This window comes from Eurosta solidaginis, chromosome 4, assembly GCF_040869045.1.
Source record: "Eurosta solidaginis isolate ZX-2024a chromosome 4, ASM4086904v1, whole genome shotgun sequence".
NCBI lineage: Eukaryota > Metazoa > Arthropoda > Insecta > Diptera > Tephritidae > Eurosta > Eurosta solidaginis.
The window spans coordinates 3,569,257-3,590,277 of record NC_090322.1 but is presented as its reverse complement, the minus strand read 5'-3'; the positions used below and the strand labels follow the sequence as shown (position 1 = coordinate 3,590,277).

The following is a 21,021-nucleotide window of genomic DNA, read 5'->3' as shown; positions in this document are numbered from 1 at the left end:
TCAACTCACCTACCAAGTTTCATCGCTTTATCCGTCTTTGGTAATGAATTATCGCACTTTTTCGGTTTTTCGAAATTTTCGATATCGAAAAACTGGGCGTGGTTATAGTCCGATATTGTTCATTTTAAATAGCGATCTGAGATGAGTACTCAGGAACCTACATACCAAATTTCATCAAGATACCTCAAAATTTACTCAAGTTATCGTGTTAACGGATAGACGGACGGACGGACGGACGGACATGGCTCAATCAAATTTCTTTTCGATCCTGATGATTTTGATCTCGATTCCTTTATACCTGTACAACCAACCGTTATCCAATCAAAGTTAATATACTCTGTGAGCTCTGCTCAACTGAGTATAACAAGTCAAAATACATATATGTTTGTACAAATGAATGAATGACTGAATGAATGAGTAAAAGAATGAATGCTACACTATGCAGGATTTTACTAAAAAAGTTTTATTGTCGACACTTACTGGTATGTTCAAAACTCAACTGCAAAGTTGCTTTGCTGAACTCTTCATGACTGCCGTTGATTACACGTCGGTAAATTGTTTGATCACAACAGCTGTAAAGCTGATGCGATTGTTAAAACGTTCGGGTGTTCCCTAAAGTGATCGCCCAAGAAAAAACGTCGATTTAGACTTTTATTATGCGCTTTCTCTCTTTTCACCCCATCCGCCTCTCATGAGGTTACACACAAACGTAGAAAATTTCAAAACCTTCATGCTTCCTCTGGAACCGGAAATCTTAATACATACATATTTCTTCTGTGCGCGTGTTTGTGAATGAACAACCAGACCGATTTAAGTGAAATTTTGTGTGTGTATTCAGGATGATTTGAGGATGCTTTAGATTCCTAATTTGGTACGTTTTCTTTTCGGGAAGTGGACCAGGGACCGACCTCTCCCAAACAATCTAAACTATGGTGCAATTTGTCTGAGATCCGGCTTAGGGCCAAGTTAATACTTGAAAAATTATATGAAGTGGGCCAAGGGTCGATCTATTTCAAACAAAAATAATATGTAAAGCTGAATGCGATTTTAGAAATTGTACCTGCGTTAGTTTCATATAGTCTCGTAGTGGACTGGACTTAGGCTCGGTTTTTCAGTTCAGCTCAGTTTATCAATTAATTTACGCTTAAAGTTATAACGTTGTTTTACCTGAAGCTTGTTGTTGTTGTTGTTGTAGCAATGCTCGCCCCACCTAAATAGCCGCGACCGATCACAAATTGTCATCAATATCCTCTAACGGGAGTCCAAGGAAACTTGCCGTTTCAACAGGGGTGGACCATAAGGAAAGGGGTGTTAGAGGCGTTGGTTCCACATTACAATTAAAGAGATGGTTGGTGTCATGTGGGGACACATTGCAAGCAGGGCATACATTCTGGATAGGTAAGAGTTTAACCTGTTACAGTATCCAGAACGAAGTTGAGCAAGAGTGACACGCGTTTCCCTGGGGAGTATGCGTTCCTCTTCTGCAAGTTCTGGATATTTTTCTTCAAGTACTGGATTCACCGGGCAATTCCCGACATAAAGGTCCGACGCCTGTCTATGGAGTTCACCAAGGACCTGCTTGTTTTTTTCCGCTTCATACGGCTGGGTTCTCAGGTGCCGTATTTCCTCAAAATGCTTACGGAGATGACTCCTTAGGCCCCTAGGCGGTGCTGGTTCGTCAATCAGATGTCTGTTGGGATGCCCAGGTTTCTGGGTATTCAACAGAAACTGTTTGGTCAGCATCTCATTTCTCTCCCTGATGGGGAGTATTCTCGCCTCATTATGCAGATGGTGTTCTGGGGACATAAGAAGACAGCCCGTGGCGATTCTGAGAGCAGTATTTTGGCAGGCCTGTAGTTTCTTCCAGTGGGTGGTTTTTAGGCTTGGCGACCATATGGGTGACGCGTAGCACGTAATCGGCTGGCTAATTGCTTTGTATGTGGTCAAGAGCATTTCTTTATCTTTTCCCCAGGTACTGCCAGCAAGGGATTTGAGGATTTTATTACGGCTCTGAATTCTTGGAACAATTGCGGTTGCGTGCGCACCAAAATGTAGATCCTGATCAAACGTCATACCCAAGATTTTGGGGTGTAGGACAGTCGGTAGCGTAGTGCCATCGACGTGGATGTTCAATATGGTCGACATTTGGGGCGTCCATGTTGTAAATAAGGTCGCGGAAGATTTAGTCGGTGACAATGCCAGGTTTCGCGAGGCGAAAAAACTGGAGAGATCAGGGAGATAGCCGTTTATTTTATTGCATAGCTCATCGATCTTTGGGCCTGCGCCTGTGGCCATTATTGTGCAGTCATCGGCGTAGGAAACGATTGTGACTCCTTCCGGTGGTGAAGGTAGCTTAGATATGTAGAAATTAAACAAAAGCGGGGATAGGACACCACCCTGTGGCACCCCTTGTTTAATTCTCCTTTGTTTTGATGTTTCGTTTCTGAATTGCACCGATGCCTGCCGACCACCCAGGTAATTTGCGGTCCACCTTTTAAGACATGGGGGAAGGGTGGACCCTTCCAGGTCTTGCAGTAACGAGCCATGGTTGACCGTATCAAAAGCTTTTGATAGGTCTAACGCTACGAGTACTGTTCTATGGTGGGGATATTTATTCAAACCGCAATTTATCTGGGTGCTAATGACATTAAGCGCGGAGGTAGTGCTATGGAGTTTTCTGAAGCCATGCTGATGAGGGGCTAGCTGCAAATGTGCTTGGAAATAAGGGAGCAAAATGGCTTCAAGCGTCTTTGCCACTGGCGATAGGAGAGATATCGGACGATATGACTCACCTACGTTAGCTGGTTTCCCAGGCTTTAGTAGCGGGACCACCTTGGCCATTTTCCATTTCTCGGGTATGACAAAGGTGGAAAGAGACAGGTTGAAGACATGCGCTAAATATTTGAAACCCTCTTTCCCTAGGTTTTTAAGCATCGGCATGGCTATGCCGTCTGGGCCCACTGCTTTGGATGGTTTAGCGCGACCAATGGCGTCCTCAACCTCTCTAGCGGTGATGGTAATTGGTGACGCGCTGAGTTTGTGTTTATGTGCGTGTCTATTGGCTCTCCGTCTATCTTTGTCGACCGTAGGATGCATTATATATTGTCGGCAGAAAGCGCTCGCGCATTTTTTTCGCATCCGACAGCACCTTATCGCCAAAGGCGATGGAAACTTTGTCTTTGTGCTTAGTCGGATTCGATAGGGACTTTACGGTGGACCAAAGTTTACCCACACCGGTAGAGAGGTTACAACCTCTTAGGTGCTCTTCCCATTTCGCCCGCTTGTGTTCGTCCACAAGCAATCTGATGCGTTGGTTTATTTCCCTTATTTGGGGGTCGCCTGGATCAAGCTGTCTTATAAGGTCGCGTTCCCTCGCTAAGCTCGCGGCCTCCGCCGGGAAGTGGGGCCGGATTTCGGGAATTCTCCCGGCGGGAATGAAATGTGCAGAGGCGGATTTAATGACCTTACGGAAGGCACGCTCCCCTTGGCGGGCATCAGTCGGGATAGGGAGGGCAGCTAGGCGGCTGTCTGTAAAGGATTTATATTCTTCCCACTTTCCTTTTTTGAAGTTTATGAAAGTGCGTTTTTCGGTGACGATGAAGTCGGCGGTACGCTCGAACGAAATAAGTATGGGCAGGTGGTCGGATGCCAATGTTACCATCGGCTGCCAGTTGACGCAGTTTACGAGTTCTGCGCTCACGATTGAGATATCTGGCGAGCTATGACAGCTTCCTACCATACGTGTGGGGGCGTCTCCGTTTATTGTGCAGAACGTCGTTTCGTCTATTTGATCCGCCAACATCTCACCCCTACTGTCCGCCCGCAAGTTTGAATGCCATAGGTCATGATGGGCATTGAAATCGCCTAAGATAATGCGATTGTTGCCAGTGAGTAAGGCCTCGATATTAGGGCGGTATCCACTGGGGCAACAGGTGACAGGAGGGACGTAGATGTTGATGATTTCTAGATTTGCATCGCCTGACCGGACAGATAGGCCTTGACGTTCTAAGACATTGTCACTGCGGTCGATGCCAGGACCAAATATATGATATTGCACAGAGTGGTGTATAATAAACGCGAGGCCGCCTCCATTTCCGCTCTCTCGGTCTTTCCTGTGGACATTATAACCAGAGCAGGTCTGCAATGCAGATCTTGCTGTGAGTTTAGTCTCTTGAATCGCAGCAATGCGGATGTTGTGCCGCTTCATGAAATCGACTATCTCCGTAATCTTCCCAGTTAGTCCATTACAGTTGAACTGCAGAATTCTGAAGTGCATGAGGGGTGACGCCGCCACTCTAGGGGTAAGTGAGGGGTGACTACGCCTAGGTTGTGGAAGGCCAGGACGCAATTGCTGTTGTGGCCTTGGGACTGGGCGCCCTTGGGCAAGCATTGGGGTACCCGGAGGATTTGGGTTTGCGACCTGGCAACATGGCGCGATCAAACCCGTCGGGGGGTTGCCGTCGCGGAGACCAGAACATCTAGGAAAGTGGCACCACCCAAGGCAGGAGCTGCATTAAGCGGATGTCGCAAACCTATATATTCTGTGCTGGCAGACGGTGCAAACGGAGGCAGGGACTAAGAGTCTGTTTCCCTGACCTGCACGATTGCTGCCAGAAAAGAGGGGGGAGAAGAAGACGGGGGCAGGGGCTGATGCTCAGCATTGCAACCAGCTCTACTATGAAGGTAGTAGTTATGATTGGTATCAGCTGTTTGAGTTGTTGGCGCCGTGGGGCGCGAGCAGCAGCGGGTACTTGTTGTGGCTTGCTGAGCAGCGAAACTGCTGGAAGGTAGTGGGGATACGCTTAGGCGTAGACTACGGGACGCCCTTGGGCGTGAGCAGCAAGGAGCCACAAAAGATTTATAAAAGTTACGTGGACGTCGGGTTTTGGGATCAAGCCCAGAACAACCTGTCCGATGCAACCATGCCTTGCACGAGACACACTGAACAGAGTATGACCGTCCTAAAAAGATTCTTTTCTGGCAAATGCAGCAAAACCATTTCTCATGACCGGGGTCAGGAGACGGACCCGGATTGGGTTCGATACCTTCCCGGAGTAAGAGAATATGTAGCAGTCCTGCTGCAAGGAGCTGCTGGGAGGATGACAATTTGTGGGAGGGACGAAACAAATTAAATGGGGTCACACTGAAATGACAGTCCTTGGTCGGGAAAAATCCCGAGTCGCTCCGGTACATAGAACCGACTGCCTTGGGAAGCGGAGCTTAAACTGAGCTGGCAGGGTTAACCACTAGTTAACTTATTAGCTGTTTGTGTTCTTGTTTGATCTCATTGCAACATACTAAATTTAATACATTCAAGAATTACACTATTTTTACTGATGACAGGATTTATGCACAGATATTTTAATTTATTGTGGCGAATATTAGCATCATTATGCTGTTAGTACATAATCAAAACAACAAAAACAGCAAGCAGCCACACTTATGTACTTGTACACATTAAAGCAAGCAGCCACACTTGTGTACAAGGCGCCGAAGAATATCTCACACACACATATGTACTCATCAGCGAAGAGCTGAAGTTGTTACTCACACATCCACACACTTATAGCTAAATAACCAAGTATGCGATACAACTGTTCCATGTTCGTGGAAAGTCTAGACCTTAGGAGAAATATGCGAACGAGGCAACATTGAGTATAAAAGCAGCGCATGCTGTGGAATAACTAATCAATTTGATTTAAACGCGCTGTTCGTTGTGAAGTATAATTGTGAAGTACTACTGCCAAAGTAGTCTAAATAAAGACCATTCTGCAATACTGAATATTGGAGTTATTTATTCCACAGTTCAGCGATTCGAACGTTAGTAAAAGGTACATAACTATCAGGAAATCTCGAAAATTCCTTACATTATAATTCGCTGAAATTGCGTTTAGTGTTTTTAAGGATTATTGATTCAACGAAATTTAGTTGCCTAGCAACACTAAAGCAAATAAGTTATGTATGTTATGAAATATGAATTACGCCACAAAACTTTTGTTCTGAGCCAACATTTTAGGGCATATGAGTCTCTATATTTCATCTTCACTTTCACAACGTGGCGCCTAAAATCGGGCAACACTTAGTTTTATGTCAATGGCATGGCTGCAATAAGGGCCAAGGAAACTGCTGTCGTGATCAAAAATCTAAAAACTATGTAACGGAAAACCCCTTCATACTTGGGTTCTCAAACGCATTACTTCTAGTCGATATTCTAAAAATGATACCCGTTTAGGGGAAATTTAAATATAGATATCGCTGATGGCAATTCGAATATTTTTGAATTATTTCTAGTCCATCGTGTAAAGCTTTTCATCAACTCACTATATGTTCCTCTTACGCCACGACAAAGGTAAAATAATCCAAAATATGAGGCTTGCACATATTACGAAAAAGTAGCCTTTTTATTTCTGTAGCTTCCCGGCATAACCAAACAAGTCACTGACAGCTATTTTCGAGAAAAACAGCCTTTCTTTTAAAATAGTATCTCACACCCGCTACTAACGATATTGTGACGAATATTGGCAACACTAAGGGATACTATCATCTCTAAGCCGATGCTAAGCAGTGACTTGTATGCACATCAATAAATCAGTCATTATGTACGTACATGTAGCGGAGAAGAGACGTACAAACATATGCAGATATCTTATCTGAGATGCTCCCAAAAGTAGGCAATTATAATTGTGGAAGTGTCGCTTTCAAATACACGCGCATATGAGAAGCTATAAACGTGCATCTGTAGTTATAATTTTATAGCAGTAACTAAGTAAGTTCTGAAAGCGCCTAGAAGTATGCAAACGAGAAATCACAGAGTATAAAAGGCAGCAACAGTAGAGGCGCGACAATCAGTTTGATTTAAGATGCTATCTGGCTAGCAATAGTAGTGTTATTGTACTTTAATAAAGACCACTTTGCATTATTGAAAAGTGGAGTTATTTATTCAACAGTTTAGTGATTCGAACATTAGCAGAAGGTTGCAAATAAGAGGATTTGCACAAAATTCGTTACAATATGTTCTCGAAGACTACATCTATTAGGGCTCTTTTTTACAAACGAATATTCGAATAATGGGCTAGTCGACAAACTGTCATTATTCGAATACTAACGGTTTCATAAATTCATTTTTTTATCATGAAAATTAAAAATAAAATTATTGGTTGCTGCAAAATGAGTTTCCGAAAATGTAGCTGAGTATGGAATTGCTCTTGTAGTTCCGAGAATGTTAAAGAAGCAAGGTGGAAAACATGTGGCTTACAATAACTACACAACGTCTTTACGAATCGCAATACTTTGAATCGAAAAGTTACAAAAACAAAAAAAATGATTCGAACAGTGACATATTCACTAGTCAAATGCAAGCAACTAGTCGATTGGTGATAATCGATTATTTTACTTAACAACTTTTGCTAATCGCCTTATAGATTATTTGAATAGTCGATTATCAAGAGCTCTAAAATCTGAAAACGATTTTTTTCTCTTTTCTACGTCTTCATGATATAGGACAAAACGAGGCTATCCCGCATTGTTTTAGTAAGGTAATAATTATAATTCCATACTTTCCGATCGTTATTTTGAATTTTGCAAAGTTTTTTATTTACACCTATGAAATTTGAGGCCGAAACATCGTAATTTGACAGCAAACAAATGGAATTTCCATAAAGTAAATTTATTAGTGAACAGAAAAAAATCCTTTTATAATGTTGATGTTTACGCATGGTAATCATTTGAATTACGACAGAAAGAAAAAAGGCATCAAAGTTGGCATAACAACGATACCGCATAACTTAAATGACGTAACCAGTGAATCTACGTTCAAGTTTAGTTATATTTTTTCATTTTTTTTTTTTTGTTAGCGTGATAAGTTAGTTATCATTTGTTGTTCCTGCGTAGTTCAAGAGTTATCTAACGGATTAAAATGCTGCTATTCCACTAACGGTAGTTATGCTTTATATTTTGCGCGCCATTTGGCTTAGTACTTACATAAGTGGTGTTTGTATTTTTTGCATTAAAGAGCTTTATCAGGCGTTTAGCTGATTATGTATGCACATAAATCGCAAATTCACTTTTCTTGCTGTTACACGCCGTTTACATTTTTTTTTTTGTCCCCCTCATGTCACTTGCTAATCCAACGTTTCGCATTTCCCATCATTCGTGATGTAACGGAGGTTTTATTTATTATTATTGTAAAAAGTTGTGCATATATTTAATTAATTATGTAAAATACATAATATGAACAATGGAATACAAAATGTGCTTAACATTTGCCTCTTTTCTGCTTTTTTCATTGCAGCTCTCAATAATTCTTCCTAAGCTCTCATACAAAGTGTTGATAAACGAGACGTGCTGAAGTTAGTGCAGTTGTTGATTTAAACTGCATCTATATTCTATACGGAGTAACCGCGACACAGCGGGGCAAGATGGATCATTCACAACACAGTATACACAATCATGGTGAGTTTCGGGGAAGGCGTAGAAAAATATTAAACGCTTAGGAAGTGACGAAAATATTATAAAAGCACTTACAAGGTATAACCGTTCTCTCTTCTGGTCGGTCATAACTTTTTTGTTTGAAGTTTTTGCGCGATATAAAATTTAAAAATCAATCCCAAAACAAAAGGAAATCGAAAATGAACAAAGTAAAATGTTCAAATTTGTTTTTGTTTGAGAAAAAAATATGTATGTATGTGCGCAGTTGAGAAATTTGAAATTTTACCTGGTGGTTATCATAGCAGACCTGTTAAATTTTAATTAGCATTAGTAATCAATTAATTAGATGCCGTTTTTAATGGCCAATGATTATTTCAATTGTTTTCCGAAAAAAGCAATTACTAATTGATTACCATTAGAAAAAAATCAAAAGAAACAAGTAAGGAAAGCTAAGTTCGGGTGTAACCGAACATTACATACTCAGCTGAGAGCTTTGGAGACAAAATAAGGGAAAATCACCATTTAGCAAAATGAACCTAGGGCAACCCTGGAATGTGTTTGTATGACATGTGTTTCAAATGAAAGGTGTTAATGATTATTTAAAACGTAGTGGGCCTTAGTTCTATAGGTGGACACCTTTTCGAGATATCGCAATAAGGCTGGACCAGGGGTGACTCTAGAATGTGTATGTACGATATGGGTATCAAATTAAAATTATTAATGAGGGTTTTAAAAGGGAGTAGACCTTAGTTGTATTTGTGAAGGCGTTTTCGAGATATCGACCAAAATGTGGACCAGGGTGACCCAGAACATCTTCTGTCGGGTACCGCTAATTTATTTATATATGTCATATCACGAACAGTATTCCTGCCAAGATTCCAAGGGCTTTTGATTTCGCCCTGCAGAACTTTTTCATTTTCTTCTACTTAATATGGTAGGTGTCACACCCATTTTACAAAGTTTTTTCTAAAGTTATATTTTGCGTCAAAAAACCAATCCAATTACCATGTTTCATCTCTTTTTTCACATTTGGTACAGAATTACGGCATTTTTTTCATTTTTCGTAATTTTCGGTATCGGAAAAGTGGGCGTGGTCATAGTCGGATTTTGGCCATATTTTATACCAAGATAAAGTGACTTCAGATAAGTACGTGAACTAAGTTTAGTTAAGATATATCGTTTTTGCGCAAGTTATCGTGTTAACGGCCGAGCGGAAGGACAGACGGTCGACTGTGTATAAAAACTGGGCGTGGCTTCAACCGATTTCGCCCATTTTCACGGAAAACAGTTAACGTCATAATATCTATGCCCCTACCAAATTTCAAAAGGATTGGTTAATTTTTGTTCGACTTATGGCGTTAAAAGTATCCTAGACGAATTAAATGAAAAAGGGCGGAGTTACGCCCATTTTGAAATTTTCTTTTACCTTTGTATTTTGTTGCACCATATCATTACTGTAGTCGAATGTTGACATAATTTACTTTTATACTGTAAAGATATTAAATTTTTTGTTAAAATTTGACTTTAAAAAAAAATTTATTAAAAGTGGTGTTCGTAATCCGATTTCGCAAATTTTCATTTATAATACATATAGTAATAGGAGTAACGCGCCTACCAAATTTCATCATGATATCTTCAACGACTGTCAAATTACAGCTTGCAAAACTTTTAAATTACCTTCTTTTAAAAGTGGGCGGTGCCACGCCCATTGTCCAAAATTTTTCTAATTTTCTATTTTGCGTCATAAGGTCAACGCACCTACCAAGTTTCATCGCTTTATCCATCTTGATATATAGAAGTCTATATCTATTTCGATTAGTTTATGCCGTTACGGATTACCGTTATGCCAACAAAGTTAATATACTCTGTGAGCTTTGCTCAGCTGAGTATAAAAAGTCATGATTTTTTCCGATTATTAAAAAAAATCAAAAAAAACCAAAAGTAATCAAAATGATTTCTGATTTTTGATTTTTTTTTTTATTATTTCTGATTTTTTTCAATAATCGAAAAAAATCATGATTTTTTTTGATTATTTTTTTAATCAATTGAAAAGTAATCATTAAAAATGGAAAATAATGGCAAGTAACCATTAAATGGCGTTTCAAGAAAATAATGAATCGAACGGCTAATCATTACCATTAGTAATCTTTATTTAACAGGTCTGTATCATAGAAAATATCATATTAAAAGCTTTTGGATGATTTCTGCCGTCTAAATAAAGAATGTGGGTAACTGCACTTTTTTTTCGAAAATAGTTCAAATTTGAAATATTTTTTGCATAAATAGAAAGATCACTTCCAAATGAGTCTAAAATACTTATTTTCAATAAAAAAAAACCTGCACCACACACCGCATATATTAACTTTTTACATAGAACTTCATTACAAAAATTAAATTCAAAGACGTCTGACCCGATCATCGTTGCTCCTAGGAGTATTCTATGCATGTGAACATAATCTCACCTGTGGACTCTTTTGAGGTATCCTTAAATTTCTAAAACTTTGTATTGTTGCCGCTAATTTAAATTTTTTAGTAACCAGAATTTTCCCAAATAGTAACCAAAAGTGGAAAATGGTAACCAAACCGAAAAAGTTTGCGTTTTGCAGGCAGCATTGATATTTATTTTATTTTAGCGTATATGTAACGTAAAGATTGATAAAACAAAACATAAAACATTAAAAGTAATTACATTACATACCTAAATGTGTAATGAGATCAAAAGTAGATGCAATTACAAATAATAATAAATACATTCGATTAAAAATAATTTTTATCCGACCATAAGTAATTCCTTTCATTTCTTTTTGGACACAACTCTTTTGATGGCATTGTGCTGTTTATAGTTTTAAAATTTAGATTGTGTCCTAGCTTTGTTTTAATTAAAGCTAAGTCGGAAAACTTTCTTTCTGCCACCGCTGAACTATGTGGCAATGACAATAGCTTCATTACAAATTGCGAAAGATTAAACAGGTCTCTCCCAATCCCATTCTTTTAACATGCAACTTTTTCCCAAACAACCGATAATAACCAGCGATGACAAGAATTTGGCAAAGATCGATATTTAGATAACGAATATCTATAGTTGGCAGTGTCGCCGCTTTACATAGAGGCTACACCATTGAATTTTAAATCAAATTTCCCTTAATATATCAAGATCACTCTACATGTTACTTGTTGCAAAATAAAGCTCGAAAATATAATTTATAAGTATCAAAGTGGACAGTTTAAACGGTAACCAAAATAGGCAAGCGGTAACCACGTAAACAAACCAAATTTCGGTAACCAAATTTGGTTACAAGTAACCAAAAACGGCAACACTGATTGTATGTGTTTACAATAAAACGTGCGATATGTTTGAAAGTTACAAAAAAGTTAAGCTCAATATGTCACTTTCAGTAAGAATGTAGATACACACATTCTTTTTTAGGACGGCAGATTTAGTTTCACTTATTTCTTTGTTTACTAGAACACTTGTAGAACGGCAAGTTCTCTCTTTAATCCAGTGTAAGCTTGCCATGAGGGGTTAAACTCGTACATTTTTGACAAATTTGCAAATCAACTCTGAGACAAAAAAATAACTTGCCGTTCTGAGCCAATTAAAACTAACATTTAATATTAAATGTCATTATTCCTTTTATTTATTTTTGAAAAACTTGAAATTTTTGTATGCCAGAGTTATTCAAAAATGATTAAATTACTTTGATTATTTACATGTTTAATTTTTCCTTTTGTTCATTTTTATCAAAACTTAAAATTGTTTACCAGAAATATACAAAAATGATTCCAAAATACGATCTTCAAAGACTACATATTTCATTATTCCTTTTGCTTAACAGATTGTTTAGCTTAACCACAAAGGGAAATCAAATTTTATTGAGATAGTGGAAAGAAAATTCGAAATTGAATCATCCAAATTTTATTTGGCAAAAATGTCCCCTGTCCCATTGTACTGTGGCGATAAAGGCATAGCATGCTTTTAGGCGGACTTTGGAGGCATAATTTTGCACTTATCCTGCAAATGATATGCATAACCTTTTTTTATATAAGTAAAAACTCAACTTTTTAGCTGATAGTTTAGTTTTTAATTGTTTATGGTTTTTATTAGTTGCCTATATTTTCTTTAATTTGCTCTTTATCAATTTTGGGTTACTCTGTTCGTCATTTTGCTCAAATCCATATTTTATGCTCGTCAAAAATTTGTGTTGAATCATAAAATTTAAACTAAAGAACATCATCATATGATGGGCGTAGATACTGCAACCACGCACGATCATGCAGCAATGATGATGTCAACCACCTCCACAGTCAGTCCAATGGATACGATGGGGCACGGTGCCAGCGCTGTCATGAATGAACACCAAGCAAGTCAACACAGTCACGACCATGGCGCAATGAATATGGAAGGTGCGATGCATCATATGATGTCAATGGCGGTGAGTGCAGCAACACAACAGTGCGCCTAAAAGTTGTTTACGAAAATCGTTTGTATATAATTTTCTTATCTTCTTTCAGTTCCACTTTGGCTACAATGAGACAGTGCTTTTCTCGTGGTGGAAATTTGATAGTATTATGGGTTTAGTTGGCTCAATGATCGCTATATTTGTTATGGCTGTGCTTTATGAAGGCTTAAAATATTACCGCGAGTACCTATTTTGGAAGACTTATAATTTACTGGAATATCGACCGGTCACCGGTCCGCAACGCAATCCCGAAGATCCGCAACGTAATACACCGTCAACGAGCGCTTCACCTGTGCAGTAAGTTTGTATTGTTTTAATTTTTTTTTTTTTCGTTTTTGTTTTTTTAATAATTTGTATGCAATTTTTATTAATGTATTATATCATTTTCTAATCTGCATTTGTTCTGTCTCGTTTTGTTTAATTCCAAATGCATCTCTCGCTATCTCACTCTCTCCCCCTCATAAATACATTTTTGCTGTCTTCGAAACAAATTTGTACATATAGATATGTTGGCGAAGTTATACACAAACAACCGTAAGTATTTATTTAATATTTTTTATTTTTTAAATGCAAAATATTTCAATTTGCAATTTCATCAATTTTTTAATAATTTTTTTTAGTTATTTGTATAAAAAAAGGTCAAAGTCGCGAAAGTTTTTATAATGTACGCTACTTACCGTTTATAAAAAAGACAAAACTTTGCGTACTTCTTCCGCTTTGCCCATTTTGGGTAAACTTTCATATTTGCTGGAAATATTCGGTGGGCCTTTGCTAGAACTTGTCTCAAGCCCGAATGAATGGATTTAAACCTTGCTTAAATTAAATTAGAAAGAAGGCAGCTTGTCCTGATGAAAGGACGCAGCGTAATATGTCCCGTTGTGAATTGGCGATGAAAGGAACTGACCTGCATGTTGAAGCGTACGGCTTTTCTTTCCATTGGGTAAAGCCATGGTAAAACTCCATTCATCGGGGGAATGTTGATCTTCTTGAACCTTGGTAGTTCAGCTAAGCGGAAGGTGCCAAAAACTGATCAGAAAACTTCGCTGTCTTGCACGAACAAAACCGCTCCAAAAACATGCTGCTTATCACGTGCGGTTCGTATGTACTTGTTCAGCCCAAAAGAACCACTTGAAAGTTAACCTATATTATTTTAATTATTTTAATCAGGCTTTTCTCCAGGCTTTCTTATCTTCTCTGCATTAAGCATTCTCACTCTTCTCTGGCCACAGATTCTCCCTACTCCACTCTGCCAGGTTTGTCATCCAGCCGTTTGTGAATAAATATAACCAGAGTAATTTTGACCTTCAATGTCGAATTTCTTGCGCTCGTGAAATGTCTCTCAGTTGGTACATCGGACTGAGAGACGTTTTCGTTGACCTGCCTTAGAAATAAACATGATACGATGCAGATAGTTGCTTCCAAAAAATATAGGCCCATTGGTGGTAATAAATCAGGTGGCTTAACGTTTTTGGACAGAACAATGAAATACTGTTTTTAGGTTCTTGGCAGAGACAGGAGAGCTTCAAATGAGTGAATATTAACATACGTCTCACTTTCTGGGATCTGTGGAATAGAGCATTAATAATGCAACTCGGCCCTAGAAACCTTGTGTTAAAAAATTAGACTTTTCAATGAGATGAGATGACTGGCATACCTGCTACCTCAACATGCTCGGACAGTTTACGTGCCCGAAATAGCGGGAAAGTGAGTGACCAGGAAAATCTTAGCCCAGCTTTCATTTGCATATACAAAGTACGCCATGGAAGCAAGGTTATTGAATTTAATAGACTGTTTTCACAGTTTCAATTACTCTCGTCAGCTTCTGCAGGAGTTCTCCTGGCTCGTAATGCTGATTGTAAGTCATCAAAAGATTTCGAAACCAACTGATTAATCCGAAAAATATTCCCACCGCAAATTATCTGTCTGGTCGGCAAGCATCGGTGCAATTCAGAAACGCAACATCCAACCCAAGAAGTATTAAAGAGGGGATGCCACAGGTTGGTGTCCTATCCCCACTTTTGTTTAACTTCTACATATCAAAGCTACCTTCATCATCAGAAGGAGTCACTATCGTTTCCTACGCCGATGACTGCGCAATAATGGCCACAGACCCAGGCCCACAGATCTCTTCATTTCCTTCGCCTCGCGAAACCTGACATTGTCATCGGCATCGGCGAACTTGTTTACAACTTTTGCGTACCAAATGTCGACCATTTTGAACGTCCCCGTCAATGGCACTACGCTACCGATTTTCTTACACCCCAAAATCTTGGGTGCGACGTTCGATCAGGATCTACATTTTGGTGAGCATGCACGCGCAATTGTACCGAAAATCCAGAGCCATAATAAAATCCTTAAATCTCTTGCTGGTAGTACTTGGGGTAAAGATAAAGAAACGCTCATTACCACTTACAAAGCAATTGAACAGCCGATTGCCGGGAATTGCCCGGTGAATCCTGTACTCACAATACCCAAAACTAGGGAAACGCGCGTCTCTCTAGCTCAACTTCGATCTGGGTACTGTAACAGGTTAAACTCTTACCTATCCAGAATCAACCCCGACATACAAAACATATGTCCTGCTTGCAGTGGTCCGCACATGACACCAACTATCTCTTTAACTGTATTGTGGAACCAACGCCTCTAACACCACTCTCATTATGGTCCACCCCTGTTGAAACAGCAAGTTTCCTTGGACTCCCGTTAGAGGACATTAATGACAATTTGTGATTGCTCGCACAACAACAATAATATTCCCATTTGTCTAGGATATAGTGAATTTATTTTCACATGCATTGGTTAGAGCATCGACTAATCCCATTTTAATGCATGATAAAAAATTCCTTTCCTGTTGCTATTATTTGCATGCAATATTTATTTAGCCGTTCTTTCTTTGTACTCATTTTTCGTTTCTATTCCCTTTTCTTTGCAGTCCGACGATGTTATCACTAAATCATTTATATCAAACTGGCCTCCACCTCATTCAAGTGACACTCTCCTTTATGCTGATGTTAATATTTATGACCTACAATGTTTGGCTGTGTATTGCTGTTGTATTTGGTGCTGCTGTTGGCTACTTCCTGTTCTGTTGGCGGAAATCGGTGATTGTCGATGTAACCGAACATTGTCACTAGCAATGTTTAAAATGTGAAAGGCGCTTCGCATGGATGCGCTGCCTATGGCCAACACAAATTGGCTATTCAAATAAGCAACAAACTATTAATACAACAACAAAATTAACAACAGCATTCAGATATGGCAATAGATTAGAAAGACAAATCAACGGGTACAGCAAGAGTCGAACAACGAGTTGTAATGGCAATAAAAATGAGAATCAATCAACTTTTGGCTTAAGTGAAAATCTTAATGGAAATGGAGAATGCAGTGAAGCTGCATGTCGCGCCACAGCTAATAAGCTAATGTATACTGCTGGTGGTAGTGTACGTTGTGCGCGTTATATGAAACGTCCAATGCTGCAGCCCGACCAAGGAGAGCAGCGTAATGACGGCATGCAAGTGACCAAGGCCAATTGCAATCAAAAGGACTACGATATTTACTATTATGAACGTGATGAATATGAGGATGAGACAGTTATTATAGATACGATTGCCGTATCGGCGACCACGACTACGCAGTTAATGGAGAGCGGTTGTGGCAGTTTTGGTGCTAATTGTCAGAAATGTCGAAATATTAAAATTCTTTTAAGATTAAGTTTAAGATATTTTTATGATATAAACTGTGAATTTGTAAAAAGTACAATTTGAAGAAATTAACACACACACTAACATACATACAGTGGCCGCTCAAAAAAATAGCACCAAAATTCAAAATGACATTTGTCAAATTTCTTTATTTACGATACTACTTTAGATTTGGTTAGACCAAGTTATTTACAAAACAAAATACACTAAAAAAGACCACGTTAATATCTTAAATAATTTTCATTATAATAAGGCAATTCACATAAGCCAATAAAAGACTCATGAAGCTAATGAAGCGTCTATTTTTGTGGGATCTGTTTCGATCGAAACATATTTTAATAACATTTAATAACAACTTGCAAACAAGGCCATTTTGTATTTGGGTGCTATTTTTATGCTCACAGCTGTAAATACTACATACAAAAGTGCAGCAATACAAAAACAAATTGAGCCAAAAGAAAAGCAAAATTAAAAATCTGAAAAGGATTTAAAAAACAAACAAAATGTACATTAGGCAAAAAGTGATAGTAAGCAAATTGCAATGCAAAAAAGTGTGAAATATAAAGGACATGGACACATAAATCCAGAAGAAGTAGCAAAGTGTTTTGTAAAATTTAAGAGCTAAAGTAATATATTTTTACAAGTTGTAGTTATTGTACAGTTGTTAGGTGTAAACTAAAAAAAATTTAAATTGTAACTTTGCACTTTATTTGTGCATATTAAGGTGGTCCAAAAACCAGTCCAACAGGAATTTGAATGCAACCTATCCCAAAACTATAGTAAGAGTTTAGCGTAAATGTGAAGCGATTTTTTAATAAAGAATTTTGACGGAAATAAAATTCCTACTATACTTTGTTTTAGAGCCACCTTAATGTATAAGCTTTGGAAAGTAGTATAAATTTTAATACGTGCTATGAATGCGATCTTCGAACGATATCAAAAACTTATTTTTCTTCTGCTTTTATTTTTAAATTAGGCAATGTACAAACATTTTCTTATCATTTGGTTGGACTATAAAAGAGCAGGGCTGCATAACAAAACCGATAAAAAATTAGTTTTTAATACTCTTTTTTGCAGCTCTGAGGAAATTTCGCACTAATATTTTTTTGTAAGCAAAATTTTAATTGTATCATTTATATTTGAATTCATTGTACGAGGTGTAGCAATTAAGTCCCGGAATTTTTTCCCAAAAAAACAAGAAAATGAAGGCTTAGGAAAAACTTTACTATGGACCTTCACAATAGTCCCTCTAACTCTGATTCCAAAGTTTCTCCCAAAATTGGAAGCACCATTGGTATTCCTTCGAAGTTAGCCTGTTTAGCACCACGGTTACAACATGTCGGACCTCCTGTACGCCGCCAATATGGGTTCCTTTAAAATGCGACTTCATCTTGGGATACAGAAAAAAGTCGCGATTACCAATATCGCTGCTATAGAGTGGGTGAGGCAACTTTGGGTTGAATTTTTTTTGTCAACAACACTTGTACAACGAACGTGCAATGGGCCGGTACATTGCCGTGATGCAAGATTCAGTCATATTTGGCGAGTTCGTGTAGCACACGAAAAACACGTGCCCGCAGACTACCCAAAACGCCAACAAAGAACTTTTCAGTCACTGTTTGACCAGCGGGACCGTATTCATGAAGAAAGCTGCCGCGGATATCGTAAACAATCAACACTGCTTTCAGATGTGACTTTGACATGCTCGCTTTCGTTAGCCGCCCCCTTTTCCAGCCACTGTTGACTTTGTACACGCGTCTCAAAGTCATACTCAAATATCAAGGTCTCATCTTCCGTGACTACTCGTTTGGGGTTTTCAGCAGATTTTACTAAAAAGTGTAACACAACACGTTGCGTGTAATGTACGTCACACATTTGCACTCGCCACCTGCCGAAAATAATCATAAAACACAAACCAAACGTAATATCTACTTCAACTTTAAACTACAACTAAAAGGAAGGTCCCTCACTCTTAGACAGATGAAGACGAATGGAAAAGTGTTGCCAGTTTTTGAATTATAACTACATTTCCGGAACTTAATTGCCACACCTCGTATCCGCTCAAGGGGTTGTACGTAAAAGTTGTATTTGTTATTTCTAAAATAGTCTTCTTTTCGCCACCTATGCATTCTAACTGTTTTTTATATTGCTTTATCCTAAATATGTAGCTTTATGTAAAATGTTTATTTTTTATTTTGATAAAAAATTATTTTTCAGCTGAACGAACTTATTGCCAATTTATGGCATTTTATTACATACAACACGCATACATACTAGAGGTTTACGTTGGTCACTTAATCGGCGACGGCGGCGTAGGCTATATTATACATATATCGGTGGCGGCGTGGCCGGCGCGCCGACATAGTGATCAGCGTAAACCTCTGAATTAAATTGCTGGACTTCAAAGTATCACATTGTCCACAACTAATGAATATGGAAACATACTGCTGATGTCAATGGTATGTTTGACGATCTGCAACAATATCATTAACTTGTTTTGTTTATATGCATTTAAGTAAATCGACGTTTCGGCCATTTCGGAAAAATCCGCGGTTTTGCCTCAAAATCTCGTGGATCGTTCAAAATTTTCGGGAGTAGCTACTTGCGGAGAGAGGGAGAAATACTTTAAATGGTCACACTTTTTTAGCATAGTTTCACCGAAGGAGATGTTCTGGGCTAACTCTGATATCCGTCGTCGGAACGATTTCTTTAAATCATTTGTAGCTACATGCTGGTCACGCACAAAGGCGACTTACGGTTGCTATAAATTATCTACGAATACTTATGACTCTCGTGGCACAGTTTTAACGATTAGTATCAATGCTGGCTTATTGTTAAAGCGCCAAAGGGCGCCTTCAGTTTTTTCGGCTGTTTTAAAGAGCTACAATCCCGACCATCGGTCGCTATCACGCATCCTGGCCCTTATACCATATGCCAGCACAGAAGCCATAGGACTGCGACTTCGAACTCATACCTTCGTCGACGTTACTTTCCTAGAAGCTCTAGGTATAGCTCCCAAGACTTTCTAACGGCTGTTTTTGTCGCGCTATGCTTCCGTGCTACACCAAAAAACACATTGAAACGTTAGGGAGTAACTATTCAACCAATGCCGCCCTCGAAATCATAAGCAGTCTAAATCGTATAACCCTTGGCGCATCTATATAATTTAAACTTTACAAGGACCATGGATAAAAGTCTTAAAATTTAGACCAAAATTTGCAGACGTTTATGTTCGATATATTGACCTCAATACTCTTCGTTTCCGGCCTTATGATATAAGAGCTCATTATGGATGACCGCCTTCAGTTTTCAGACTAGTTTGACTATCTCCTACGTAAGTAGAACACCCACTGTCTTGAGAAAGCTTTTGCTTCACCACTTTGAGTGTTCTTGCGAAGGACCAAAGCCTTACCTGGTTAAAAAATGTGCCTACGTATTTACATTTGTAACAGAAGCCGTCACATGTTGGTCATATTTAAACATGGTTGATAGGCTATATCCAATGTGATTCACTCCAAGGGACTATCAAAGGAGAATTTAAACCACTGGAGCCTACTAAAGGATTTTGCATCACTGATTTCGCTTATTCTTTCAGCCAATCCGGATATAAAATTCGGCACCTTTTTCGGGTAACTTGCAACAAGTAGAAAATATAGTAATGCGCCGATATTTTTGACCTCCGGCGGCGTATATCTCTAATACATACATACAATAGTTTTAGAATTTTTTATACAGATGTTTTCTCTTCTATTGGATGTCTCATACATAAAAACTCAAACTTTTTCTATCCGATTTTATTTTGGTTAAAATGTTACTATAAATAAGGCACAAAATAAACAAACAACTTTTATTATTTAAAAAAAATACAGAAAGTGCATAGAGATGAACTATTTTATTTACTTGAGAAGAAATTGTTATTTAAGGGCGACATAAGGAAATTGTTATGTAATATATTGCATGTTAGGTTTAAGTTTATATTCAATATAAAGAAAATTAAAATATTGTAATAAAATAAAAAAAAATATATATTTTATTATATACAAATAGAAAAATGTACATACTTATTGCACCCTTTTCGCCAAAATAACGCAAGTGAGCGAAAATTTTTTTTACGAAAAAATAATGATAACTCATGTCGACTTACAACAACAAAAATGAAACCCCCAAAATCTTGTCGCTTGCGTTATTTTGGCAGCGAATGCTCAATGTGATTGCATATAAAAAACATAAAATGCATTGCTTTGTTTTATGCAATTAGTTTTTATCTTAAATTCAACACTAATACTAATACATACACACATACATACATATATTCACTCATACATTCATACCTAAATGATAATAATTACTATATTATATAATTAATACGAACTTTTTTCAAACTTACGTGTATATTTCAAATAAACAAAAATATATCCTTTAAATAATACATA

At 38.1% G+C, this 21,021-nt stretch overlaps 1 protein-coding gene across 4 annotated transcripts in view; it reads left to right on the top strand.

Moving 5' to 3' along the window:
- The window catches only part of Ctr1A (Copper transporter 1A), a 126,391-nt gene extending 105,370 nt beyond the window's left edge, over positions 1–21,021 (top strand). For 3 of the 4 annotated variants that reach the window (XM_067779630.1, XM_067779631.1, XM_067779632.1), the window contains exons 2-6: positions 8,291–8,451; positions 12,655–12,860; positions 12,940–13,184; positions 13,392–13,421; positions 15,820–21,021. In XM_067779630.1, the coding sequence (XP_067635731.1) occupies positions 8,418–8,451; positions 12,655–12,860; positions 12,940–13,184; positions 13,392–13,421; positions 15,820–16,021 (717 nt within the window). In that variant the 5' untranslated portion in view covers positions 8,291–8,417 and the 3' untranslated portion in view covers positions 16,022–21,021. The remainder of the gene's footprint in view (positions 1–8,290; positions 8,452–12,654; positions 12,861–12,939; positions 13,185–13,391; positions 13,422–15,819) is intronic. The other variant, XM_067779633.1, reaches the window with a different exon arrangement.